The 13089-nt window shown below is 38.6% G+C and overlaps 1 protein-coding gene across 4 annotated transcripts in view; it reads right to left on the reverse strand.

The window, feature by feature from the left end:
- LAMA1 (laminin subunit alpha 1) overlaps window positions 1-13089 on the reverse strand; it is a 147721-nt gene that overhangs the window by 111944 nt on the left and 22688 nt on the right. For all 4 annotated transcript variants that reach the window (XM_023647426.2, XM_023647425.2, XM_070220562.1 and 1 more), the window contains exons 2-3: window positions 8292-8462; window positions 7980-8092 (exon numbers count right to left, since the gene is read on the reverse strand). In XM_023647426.2, coding sequence (XP_023503194.2) covers window positions 7980-8092; window positions 8292-8462 — 284 coding nt within the window. The remainder of the gene's footprint in view (window positions 1-7979; window positions 8093-8291; window positions 8463-13089) is intronic.

Raw genomic sequence — 13089 nt, forward strand, 5'->3', positions numbered from 1 at the left:
TCTGCAGTGATTTCTTACACAGCAATAGATAACTGGAAGAGAAGCTGTGCAGAGGAAAATAAAATGAGATAATAAAAATGTGAAAACAAAAGAAAGACATATCTATGAGAATAGCAGCTTCACAGAGAACAGGAGGAAAAGATAAAAATGCCTAAAGGGCAAGAAGTTAGCATGGCTTACATCCAAATCATAATGAAGAGCTTAAGATTGTTTCCAATCTATTCATTTTGTGAAAAAAATTCAAGAGAAACTTTATATTTGAAATTGGTTAAGGCCAGTAAGAACTAATAGAAAACTGAAATAGAATCATTTTGAATAAATACAAGTCCACAGTAATGGTAATTTCTACCATGGCTTCCAGGAAGGGTCTCTGCCCGGCCTCTTTAAGAACAGCCAGCACTCATTTGTAAGAAGAAGCTCCAATTTACATGCAATTCTCATTCTAAAAATCTTCCAAGATTTTCTGTCCTCAGAATGTGAAATTTGCCTATTTTTTCATTTACTCTGTCAATGAGCTTAGCAAACACTTTCTATTTGGATGATACTATAATAAACCTCAATCTAAATTCTGGTCAAGTTTTCAGAAATTCTGGGGAAAAAACAACAGACAACCAAATTAATGAGGTTTTACAAAACCCAGCAAACAAGCAGCTCTTGTCTAAAGGTTTGCATAAAACAAAGGTCCTTCTGTGATTATGTTCCCACAACAAAGTGCTACTTCCTAATTGAACCTACACAGAAAATAAAGCATTGCTTCAAAAGGCAGCTTTATTTTCAATGCCATAGGAAACACTTCCTTTTCTATGAAACATATTTAATCTTCTAAAGGAACATTACAAATTTTTACTCACAAGTCTGACCACTCCCTGTGAACTTTTTGCCCAGGTTTAAACATTTTTAAAGAAGAATACAAAACATTGATTCATTTTCCTGCTTCATGGCCAAAAAACACATGTTAGGAAGCACCAATTCTACCAGTCACTGCAAACACATGGAGGGAGTGTTAATAATCTGCCCCTTTCACAGGGAAGAGGACCCCACTGAGCAGCAACGTGGGCAAAGAGAACAAGGGGAGGGGTTTGGGCAGAATCAAAGCACTCCCAAATCCAGGGTAAACTGAGAGCTCCTGCCAGTCTCCCCGCCAAGTCATTACACAAAGGCAAACAGCGCTAGGAGCCCAGAACAAATGAGGTGAGACCATGTGGCACAGTGTAGAAGGAACCAGAAGGCCTGGTTTCCAATCCCAGGTGCAGCACAGCGAGCCACGTGACTCTGCGCAAGCCAGTGAACTGCTCTGTGCCACAATTTTCTTACCTCCAAAGGAGACCATCTGTATTCCAGGATCGCTGGAGGAGAGCAGGTGAAATAATACGGATGAGGGAAAAAATGCTGTATGGTCTGTAACCTATACCCATCTATGTAAATGTATAGGTATAGATTCTTAGATATATGCATTATATGTGAATATACAAGATATACATCATGTATTCATATACATATGTAGATTCTTTATGCTATATATAATTACTATACACATTCCATAATACTATATTACTAAATTCTATATACTACCTATAGATTATATACTACATATACTATAGATAGATTCCTATACATATGAATATATACAATGGATATGTATAGATTCCTATTCAGGCAATAAACGTTTCTTTTAAAAGGGAAACTCAAAACTAGCCACAAACTTGCAATATGAACCTTGAAATTGACTTGTATTCACTACATTACTTCAATGGCGTACATATGTGATCAATCTTTTTTCATTGAGAGCTCAAGTTATTACCCATAACAGAAAACCAAAATGTTGGGTGTGGGAATTGTTATGCAAATGATGGGTAAGCCATATAGTAGAATATTAGTGCAGCTTTAAAAATTATTAATAAGGAGTTTTAGTTACATTGGGAAATGTCCATGCTATAAAGTTAAACAAACATCAGGACACAAACATACATATCCTAATCTCCACTGGAGGGACAATATCATCTAAAGATGCAGACAGAGCCCAGGCTCGTGAATGTCAGCAAGTCCTACCCTTGAGCAAGTTACCCAAATTCTCTAAGTCTCAGTTTTGTCATTTCTCAAAAGGAGATGATAATAGGACCAAACTCATAGGATAATTATGAGGATTCCATGAAATAATCCAGATCAAGTGGTGAGCACAGGGCCTGGCCCACAGTAAGTATGTAATAAATGTGAGCCCTGTTGCAGCATTGTTCATTTAAATACACAGAAATGCATGCAAAAGTCTAAAAGATAAGACAATAATATTAGTGGTTGTTTCAGAGTGGAGGGACTACAAGTTTTTCTGCCTCTTTACTCTTATCTGTACCTTCCAATTTTTCTACTATGAGTGCACATTACTTTCCTAATCAGAAAAAAATAGAATAATTATGACTTATGAGTTTACTTTCTCAAAATCTGCATAATTGCCCTTCTTCATTCCTAATGCTATAGCAGCTGATGCACTTTGTAAAATATGAGAGCATATCATCCAGCCACACGTTATACATCTCCCCCACAACACACAACCAAAAAGTAATAATAAATAAATACATACATAAACAAACAGAGCCGTCTCCACTACCTACACCCTGTCCTTAAAGTCACAGTACCAAGGTGGTGCCCCATGGCAGTCTCGGCCAAGATCCAAGGACGCCCAGCCAGTCAATGTAGCAGAAGGCAGTCCATGATTTTGCCATGAGAATTCCAAATTTTGCATTTTCATTCCAAAGTTAATCTAAAAACTTAACATAAGCATATTCAGGATCTGGCTGACCAACATCTAACAAAATTCTGCCCCAGGATTTCAAGCCCGTGTCTCTGTGCTTATGTCATCACACTGGCGTGAGTGATCACGGACTGAGAGACAGTATTTGCGCTGGCTGCAAAGTAACTGCAAATCCACCTTTCTGCACTCTGTTTCTGGGGTTGTGAGCGGAGGCACGAGCAGGAAGCGGGGAGGCTGGAGGAGGGAGGAAGGGAGGCTGGAGGAGGGAGGTGGGGGGGCAGGAGGCTGGCTGTAGCAGCTGACTCCAGTCTCCAGCTTTTCGTCTCTCCCCAAATGAGCCTCCTCCAAGCTAAGGACCCCAATTCCCTGCTTTGGTCCCCCGTCTGAGTTACTTTGGCACTCCGTTTTCCAGTTCTCCAACACTGTTTAACCAGTTCCTCACACTAAATATGTTCCTTTAAATAACAGCGTCATTTTTGTCTGATTGGACTCTGGCTGATATACCACGTATTTCACAACATATTAACTTTTTAAAAAATTGTGGCAAAATATACATAACATTAAAATTACCATTTTAGCCATTTTTAAGTGCACTATTCAGTGGCATTAGGTACTTTCACACTGTTGTGTAGCCATCACCATCCTCTATCTCCAGAACGTCCATCATGCCAACTGAAACTCTACAACCATTAAAGAATGACTCCTCATCCTTCCTCCCCTCAGCCCCTGGCAACCACCGTTCTACTTTCTCTCTTTATGGATATGACCGTTCTAGGTACTTCATACGAGTGGAATAGTACAGTATTTGTGTTTTTGGGTCTGGCTTACTTCACTTAGCATGTTTTCAAAGTTCATCCATGTTGTTGCACGTATCAGAATTTGCTTCCTTTTTAAGCAAGAATACTATTCCATTCTATGTAGAGACTGCATTTCCTTTATCTCTTCACCATCAGTGTACACTTGGGCTGCTTCTCCCTTTCAGCTATTGTGAATAATGCTCCTATGAACATGGCTGTGCATATATCTCTTTAAATTCCTGCTTTCACCTCCTTTGGGAGTATATCCAGAAATGAAATTGCTGGATCATATGACAATTCTGTTTAACTTTTTGAGGAACCATCACACTGTTTTCTTCAGTGCTGTACCATTTTACATTCCCACAAGCAATGCACAATGGTTTTAATTTCTGCACACCCTCACCAACCCTTGCTATTTTCTGTTGTTTTATACTAGCCATCCTAATGGGTGGGAAGTGGTATCTCATTGTGGTTTTGACTTTCATTTCGCTAGTGATTAATGATGTTGACCATCTTTTCATCTGCTCAATGTACTAACTTTTAAAATAGTGTGCCTCAAACTAGAAATCTTGGGTTCTTCTACCGAGAAACTCCATCATAAGAAGCACATTTTACTATAATTAGCAGGGCCTAAAACAATGTTGACAACCATAAAATTCCATAAAAAGACCCATCAAATGTGCATGCTCTCTCTCTCTCAGAATGATTTCTTTATAATTTTAAGTTGTCACAAACATCCCTAAATTCAGCAGTGTAGCGCTCAAGAACGAGCTCCTGAGTCACTTGACAGTGAGCAAGAGTTTATTCCCAGAGACCACCCACACACGTGATAGCTGTACATTTATTTGTTAAAGTGACTCTTGAGTTTTATTTTTCTTAAAACAAAAAGACCACACTCATTCAATTCCCATAGATTGTTTTTTTCAAGTAAGATATTGCTAAATATCTAACAGTGTAAATGCTAAAATACTGTGAATGAATGCAAGAAATGAATAGCAGGCATTATATTAAAGAAGAAATAAATCTAATCACTTCTGTAATATGCTACCAAAGCAAACATCCTGTAGTTGAATCTTGATTGCAAACCACACGACACTTATGGACCTTCTGATAACACCACTCTTTATCTTTTCTTTAGTTTATCTTTCAGGTAACCAAACACACAGAGGCTAAAAATGTCATAATTTCAACAGCTGTCATCAACAAAAGAATCAAGAATGGGATCAATGTTTTTAGCATTTGCCAACCCAGAACGAAGCTGATTAATTTGGTCACAAAACCTCAGAAACCAACATATTTATTTAGTTACATGAACACATTTACAACATGAAATTGTTATGACTCCTGATAATATTAAGGTCTGTCTATAATTACACTTTAGAAATTTATACTTTAGATTTTACATTTTTATAGGGGTGAAACAAAGCAGTGGACAGGCTTGCTATTGATTATCATCTTTTAATCAGGCTGTGAATAAAAAAGGGGTGGGGGAAGTGAAGAAAAGCACTGATTCACACTGCAGTTATTCACTCAATGCCTCAACTCTGTCAGTGTCTGGGCGTGCGAGAGTGAACAAGACAACTCCCAACTAATGTTAACAAGGAAAGAAAAGGGACGAGGAGGAAGAGGAAGAAGAGAGTTGTGGTCCCTGCCCTCATGCAGCATAGACTCTAGAAATTGACTAGCTACTGGCCAATGGCTGCTTTTGACAGGGAAACACACAGATTTTGACAATGGAAAAAAGCCATCAGAAAGTATAGCCGTGCTCTAGATCTGAGTGTCAGTGACACCTAAGAAGCAAGGGAGACATGTGGGAGAAATAGGGAGACAACAAGAAAGAGATCCTGCTGTCAAGATTCAAATTTAGCCTCATCACTAGTGGGACAACCAGCCCTGAGTGCAACCGAAATAGCCAGGATCACTGATGATGTGTTCTGGTCAAAAATATTTCACTGGAATTTAATCAACTCTTTAGAGCTGAATTTAGTTTAAAGGAAATAGAGGGCATAAAAGGAACATGTTAAACAAAACCACGATGAAACAAATCCAGAATGTGGGGTATTCTACACAACAACTGGCCTCGTCTATTCAAAAAGTCAATATCATAAAAAGAAGTGGAGGACAATTCAGATTAGAAGATTTAAGAAGCAGAGCAAGCAGATGCAACGAGCGTTCCTTCTTGGATCCTGGTCTGAAAAAGAAAGCAAAAGCTATAGACTTTGGCAGACAAACTGGGAAAATCGCATATAGTATGGCTAAATAGTTATTAGGAAATTACTGCTAATTTTTGTTAAGGGTGCTAATGGCATGGTCTTATTCAGAATAAATGTCCTCATTATTTTTTTTGGGGGGGGGGCGAAAATTAGCCCTGAGCTAACATTTGCCGTCAATCCTCCTCTTTTGGCTGAGGAAGACCAGCCCTGAGCTAACATCCGTGCCCATCTTCCTCTATGTTGTATGTGGGACGCCTGCCACAGCATGGCTTGCCAAGCACTGTGTAGGTCTGCACCCGGGATCCGAGTGGGTGAACCTCAGGCTGCCGAAGCGGAACGTGCGAACTTTGCTGCTGCGCCACCAACGTCCCAGTGCCCCAAATGTCCTTATTTTTTGAAGATACAAAAAATATCGTAGTGGTACAATGTCATGATGACTGCCATTCACTTGAAGACTGTTCAGAAAGATGAAACAAACATGGCAAAATGTTTAACAATCCCTCAGTCTCAGGGGTAGGCTTATGGGTGCTCGCTGTAAACTGCTTTCTACATATTCAAAGATGTTCATAATAAAACGGCTCAAGAAATAAATAAATCTCGGAAAGTTTTGCTCAAATACAAGCATAATACACTTTTTTAATTGAAAGCACAGCAGAAATTTTACACTGTAAAAAGTAAAGAAATATTAAATAATCTTAATTTACAAGCTTATCTAAAAACACTAGAAATTACCTAGAGGTCCATAACTATGTACATGCCTGTTTTTGAAATATGCCTTACAGACCTAAAACTGATGCCCCCACTGCAATTCCTTATCTGCCTCTGTCCAACCAGAAGCAGAAGCTTCCCGTTCAGGATGAGGTCAAGAATGACATACTACAAGACAGACAACATCTAATGTGGATTTGGAGTCTGTTTGTAAAATGTTCAGCCAAACACATAATGTCACGTTCCTAAAGATGAAAATGGTTATACTTTTTCCCTTAGAAAAAAGAGATTGGGAAAAACAAAATCTCCTGAGATGCATTCTTACCATCAAAATAAAAACAAAGGCCAGGGCAAAAAAGGGAGCTCTTTTCCCTTTTTCTTCAGGGAGATTTGAAACTATGACATCCCGATAGATTAATTCAAGACATATGGCTGAAAACTACTGATAATACTATAAACCTAACCTTGGGAAAATGTGTCCTGAGCTTCACATTTTGCTGCCTTATTTCCTGTTATTATTAGAGATCAAAAGTTCCTGATATGTGAATAGACACAGTTGCCTTGTCGTCTACTTACAATCCTGCATACTTTTTAAATTATTACTTATGCAAAGAATTATGATTATTCATCATTAAATCTCAAAGATTCCTATTTCAACCCTGCAGTGCACATTTCAAGCATTTTTTTCTTTCAACTGATACTTCAGGTGAGAGTTATGAGTTCTAACACAAGAGAAACTAAATGGAAATGAATAAGAATGTCAGGGGACAGCTTTTCTGGAGAACTGAAATCAGAGATTGTGGCAACAGCTGCCATCTCTCTTTTTCATCCCTTTCACTCAGATAGCTTTCCAAGAAATACTGGAGAACCAGGGCTCACATCACGTTTCTCTCATCCTCCTACGTGGCCTTGAAGCAAAGCGAGAGGATGCAGCTGTGGCTGGAGCCAATTATACCACGCCTTCCCAACTCATGCTACAGGGTTGATGACAGAAGTGCTGAGCAACTCCAGCTTGTGCAGTGCCCTCACAGACAACATCACAGGGGTGAGGCATGGTCAAGAGGTTTGACACAGCCCCCTTGTTTCCTAGCCTTATTTTCTACATAGAACCCTTATATGATAACTTTGCACAATGTTAATAGCAAGATAGTGTGCTAGAAATGCAGGAAATGTATGTGTTTTGTCCCCCACTGCACCCACAGTGTGTCTATGGACAGCTAGCACACGGCCTGGCAGAGTATCCTGGACAGATGAGAGTGCCCTGCTGACACAGCTTCTGAGAACATCAAACCACACAGAAACAGTTTCATTCATCTTCTCAGGGATCCCGGAATGATCAATGTAACAAGAAATGGACCATGGACTACTTCTGTCTATCACTTAAACTCCAGTGGTGGACAAACAGTGAGACCAGAGTGTAAACATGTTAAGAAACACAGCAGACTTACCAGAGGTCACAAAAGACTACAACTCAGCAACCCACACACATTCTTCAACAGTCCTGGTCTCACCTACCTGTCTTAAGTCCAGAGTGATTGTGACCCAGTGATATTCTCTCCCGTTTTGAATACTGGGACTTTGCCACCAGTTATTGGTACCATCTATAGCATTTGATATTGGATGGCGTTCTGTTAAAAGAAAATAAAAACATGCATTCCTCTCAGCTTTTGGTTTAAATTTGTTAGCTTCTGAACTGTAATACTAGTGGAAATGAATAGCAGTGAAGGTGAACACAACGTTCATGGCTTCCTAATAGAATTTTTCAGTAATCATTTCAAAAAGTATGAATTTCCATGGGTACTTCTGAAGAGAAGGAACAGCACTTGCCTTTGGGGTTCCCGCTGCTGCCATCACAGATCCGGCACTGTGGGTTCCGCACAGGCCGACCGGGCACGTGCTCCACAAGTTTGCAGAACATCTCAGGCCCCTGCTCGCCACAGGTCGCATTGGTGCTGATGTGAGCATTGCTGGCAAGATTGAGAATGGCAGGAAACAGGCCTGAAAGTCAAAATTCACCAAATCAGCAGGACCTCTTGAAATCAAAAGGCTAAGTTTACTTCATCTCACTTCGTGGGAGAATAAAAAGAGACTGACGTAAGTCTAGTTGTTGAGTGAAGGAAGCCTTACGCAAAGGCAGTATACATGGTGGTTTTATTTATATGAAATCCTAGCACAACAAACTCATCATGAGAAACGACCTCTGGACAGCAGTTGCAAAGGCTGGGGGCTGACTGTGAAGGGCCATGAGGGAACTTTCTGGAGTAATGTTATGTTCTACATCTTGATAAAGGGTTGGATTGCAGAGGCATACGCACCTGTGAAAAATCATAGACTGCATAGGATTTGGGTAGAATTGTGTATTCCACTATATGTAAATTTTGCGTCAAAAAATAAAAGAGAATCATGAAAAATATTGATATAAATGCTGAACACTTTAGGAGAAAAGTGTGCTTAGGTCTTCAACTCACTTCGAAATGCATCAAAAAATAAGCTGGATTGACAGATAGATAGAGATGGGTACACGGATAGACAAGTGATAAAGAACATAAAATGTTCATTGTAGAATCCTGGTAGAAGGTTAGATACATACTGTACACTGTTTCCACTTTTCTGATTGAAAATTTTCAAAATAAAATGTTGAGAAAGTATGTTTTAAGACAAGTTTCAAATAGCCCAGTGGACATATTTGCCAATGAAATTCAAACATCTTTCACTTACAGGCAGGGCATCCATTCTCCACCCACTTGTTCCGGCTGCCCCTGCTAGGGCTTACAAGGTCTTCCTTATAATTACCTAGGATTTCTTTCTCTCTCTTTTTCTTTACTGCCTGTTTTCTTTGGTGAATAAAACTTTAGAACACAAAGATCCGGTTTTCAAAATTTCTCCTCAATTCACTATGCGTCTTTGCCTTTGTATACTCCTTTTGTCTCCAGTGATTTTTATCTTTAAGCAGCTGGTCCAAACTATTCAGAAAATAGTTTTTGGAAAACTTACTCCACGAGGTTTAGAGATTTGACTTTATCTTGGTAAAAGAGGACAAAAGCCATGGAGATTCCATAAAAACCTAGAAAGGATGGTGCACATGATGTGAAAGGAGATGTCCCCCGTGACCGGACACTGTGGACTGAGAGAGGACTTGAGAGGAGGGGTCTTAGCTAAGTGGGGTTTCTCTAATTTACTAGAACTTGATCTTCAAAGATCACAGAAGGTAATCTTTATAAAAAACACAGAGTCAATATTATTTCTGAACTATTTCTTTTCCAGTGAAATCTGGAAAAGCAAAATATAATTTTGGTAATATAGAAGGAATTCATGCCTTCAATTTTTATTTTTTAGGTGCTGCTTAATATTTTCAATGATCTTTTCTACTATAAATATTTTAATAATTTAAATTATAAAATAAAAATGGTTATTTCTTAAAGAGTTGCTACATTAAAAAACTTACCATGCATCTACTTTAAAAAATAACTTATTAGGTAGTCTTTCAAAGATTTTCAAAATAAAAGAGCCACTTATTAGCAGGTCTATCCTAATGGAATGACCCTATGCAAGTCAACAAGCCCTTAGCCTCTCAATAGAAAACAGTTACTGAATATTTGTATTCTAGAGCATTATCTTAATTTTGAAACATAACACAGAATTACATCATATACTATGTTTAATATATTATATATATTTTCATTTTAAATTAAAGTTGGTCATTTTTATCATATTCCTTTAAAGAGATTTATTTTGTAATTAAAAAGGCTTTATGAGGAAATAGATGAATCTTTATGTTGAATTACACAGCTCCACAAATTATTATTTTCATCCACCAGTAGTTAGACACTTACATCTTATGCAATGATCTAGCTCCTAAAATGACATGTTATTTTGGGAGTGCTACTTATACAGAGGGAGGAGCTGATATGTATTCTGTTTGGTACTGAGGTAAGCATCAATTTTCTCCATCCTCTATGACCATAATATGCTCGTAATCTGGTTCAAATGTACCTTATAAGCTAATAATTTAAAGTACAACATGGTTTTAAACTGTGATGTTTTATGCAAATAGTTAAAATGATGTTTTTCTGGCTCTATATCACGTATTTGCATTCAGATTTGCAGTACAGTCAACTCTCTCCATTCCCTTCTCACAGACTGGTCAAGCGAGGAAGAAGAAAAGAAGCCAAGGTCAGAAGAACTGATTTAACAACGCATTTCTCTATCAACAAACAATTTACCCGGTAACTTAGCAAATGTTCCCACTTTCTCTTTGTTCTCCCTTCCAGTCGCTGGACATCAAGAGAACGCCCCAGTTCCTTGCCGGGGCTCCCTCCCACCCTGAAGACCTGCAGGGCCTTGAGTTACTGGAGCGGGCAGAGCGGAGGGGCTGGGGAGTCACGAAGGCACCATGCTCTGTGTGCTCAGGAGTCTATGTTCTGAGCCACTGAGAAAAAGCAGCTCAAACCTCGTGAACGCAGACTTCACAAAATCTTGGCGAATAGTATCTCCATTGTAGTAATCAGCATCAGATAGTTCTTGCACTAGATAGGTTTCAGAGAACTTCCATATTTCCTTACCTTGCTGGTACTGTAAATAAACTTTTAATAAAAAGAAAGATAAATTCCTTCATTAGCATGGCGGTGTAGAAAAACCTTTAAATAATTAATTTCATAAATACATCTTGATTGCCTTTCACTAAAACTGAATCTTCTCCGATAAGCTAGTACATAAAAAAACTATTCACTAAATATTCTTCCTTACATATTACATTTACCCTCACTTCATAGTTACAGAATAATTATTATTCCTTGTTGCATATGACCACATCTGCTAGAAGATGAAGGAAAGAAATACGTACTGGAGAAAGCATGTTTTAAAAAGAACATTTTAACAAGTCCCTCAGGTTGCTGAGTCTTTCAGACTACAGAAATATTTCAACAAAGGGAAACGCCATGCGCTTCAATGGGGGGAGGGGCAGGAATCAAAGGGTGAGAATGGGCACTGGGATGGAGAACATACCAAGAGCAAAAGTTTGATTTCACATGTAAAAATCAAAGGCAGAATGAGGGCTGAACAGAACCCACATGTGACACAGTTTTCCCATTACTGAGCCACGCACTTAATAAATTAGACTATCCATTTTTGTTTAGAGACGTCATTTACTTTAGTTAGTATTACTGTAAACTAATTTGAACTTTTTTCCCACATTCAGGACCCACAATGGAAGCATTTTTTTTCTATCCCTGTAGTTAGCCAGTAGCTAAAGACTTTATAACGCCAAACTCCTTCGAGGATGAAATAACGTCCTCTATTCCTCTCATTTACCAGGAGTATTTTTTTTGTCTTCTTTCTTCCCAGCCTGAGTACACTCAGCCTTCTTACATGCACGTCAGGACCACTTTCATCTGCTGGAAATTCTCTTATTATCATTAGGAGAAAAGCTGCCTTGAAGCTGAGGGCCAACAATGCTGCCACACACCGTTACCAAGGCTTCCAGATAGTTGAATAATTCATTTCTAGAGGTTTCTATTTTTTTCCCAGCAGAAAATATTTTCACCATCTTAAAGATAGAGTATCTGAAATGCTGACTAGCCCTGAAGCTCATTGCAACAACTTCTTTATCAAAATTTCTCAAATGATTCAAGGCCAACGGTTCCAGGCCTGATTGCATTTGTGTGTTAGAGAAGCGTGAGGTTTTTCTCTTTCTGTTTTGGAAAAACACATTTTTGAGTCCTACAAAATGTTATATTTGCCTAAACCACACTCAAGGTCATTGTGATATTCTGAAAAGAAAGTGATTTGCAATTCTTAATTAAAGGATCTGGGGCAATATGTTGAGATCATTGTTTTCCACCATGAAATAAAAGATCATAAATATTTTTTATGATTGAATAATGAAACTGGCTTCTGGTGTCAGGAGTTTTTGTTCTGAAAAACAGTCAAAGCTACTTATTCAATCCACGGAGAAATCTGGAAAAACAGGATTTATGTTTCTAAATTGAGAAGTTTGTGATCTTTTTAAACATTTAAATCCATTTTGTTCTCTATACACCCAACTCTCACTTCCCTAATCTCACCCGTTTACCCACACGAGCATCTGTAAGTCAAGTAGAGAAGGATGGTATCAGAAATAAACTGCCCTGTCTGCCAGCGCCTTCTTTGGAACATGGTGGCTGCCTGACGGGACAAGAAAAACAGCACCTCAAACAGCTACAAGTGGCATTATTCAGTGAAAAATCCTGGAAGCATTTAATACTATTCCAGGATAATAATATCAAAGGATTCTAATGACATAATATTCTAGTTAACAATATTACGGTATCCTAATGACCTGAATTTTAGGAGGATGTCTGAATTCACATTTAGTAACATATCCATATGAGTCAGAAAAAGCAGGTGAGAATGTCTGCTTAAGTTCAATAAATTTTTAATGAGAACCTCAGTGCAAACCACTACGCCAGGCGCCTCCCTGAGACACCCGGAGGCATCAGCTGGGCTCTGCCTAACTCATACATTCTCAGGATCAGGAGAAAAAGAGAGATGTCTACTCACAGATTCTGACAAGCATAACATTAAAAATGCAGTGACATTTAAAAATAGATTCGAGGAGAGAGACTGGAACAGGAAATGCAGTCAGGCA

Source organism: Equus caballus, chromosome 8 (assembly GCF_041296265.1).
Source record: "Equus caballus isolate H_3958 breed thoroughbred chromosome 8, TB-T2T, whole genome shotgun sequence".
Classification (NCBI taxonomy): domain Eukaryota; kingdom Metazoa; phylum Chordata; class Mammalia; order Perissodactyla; family Equidae; genus Equus; species Equus caballus.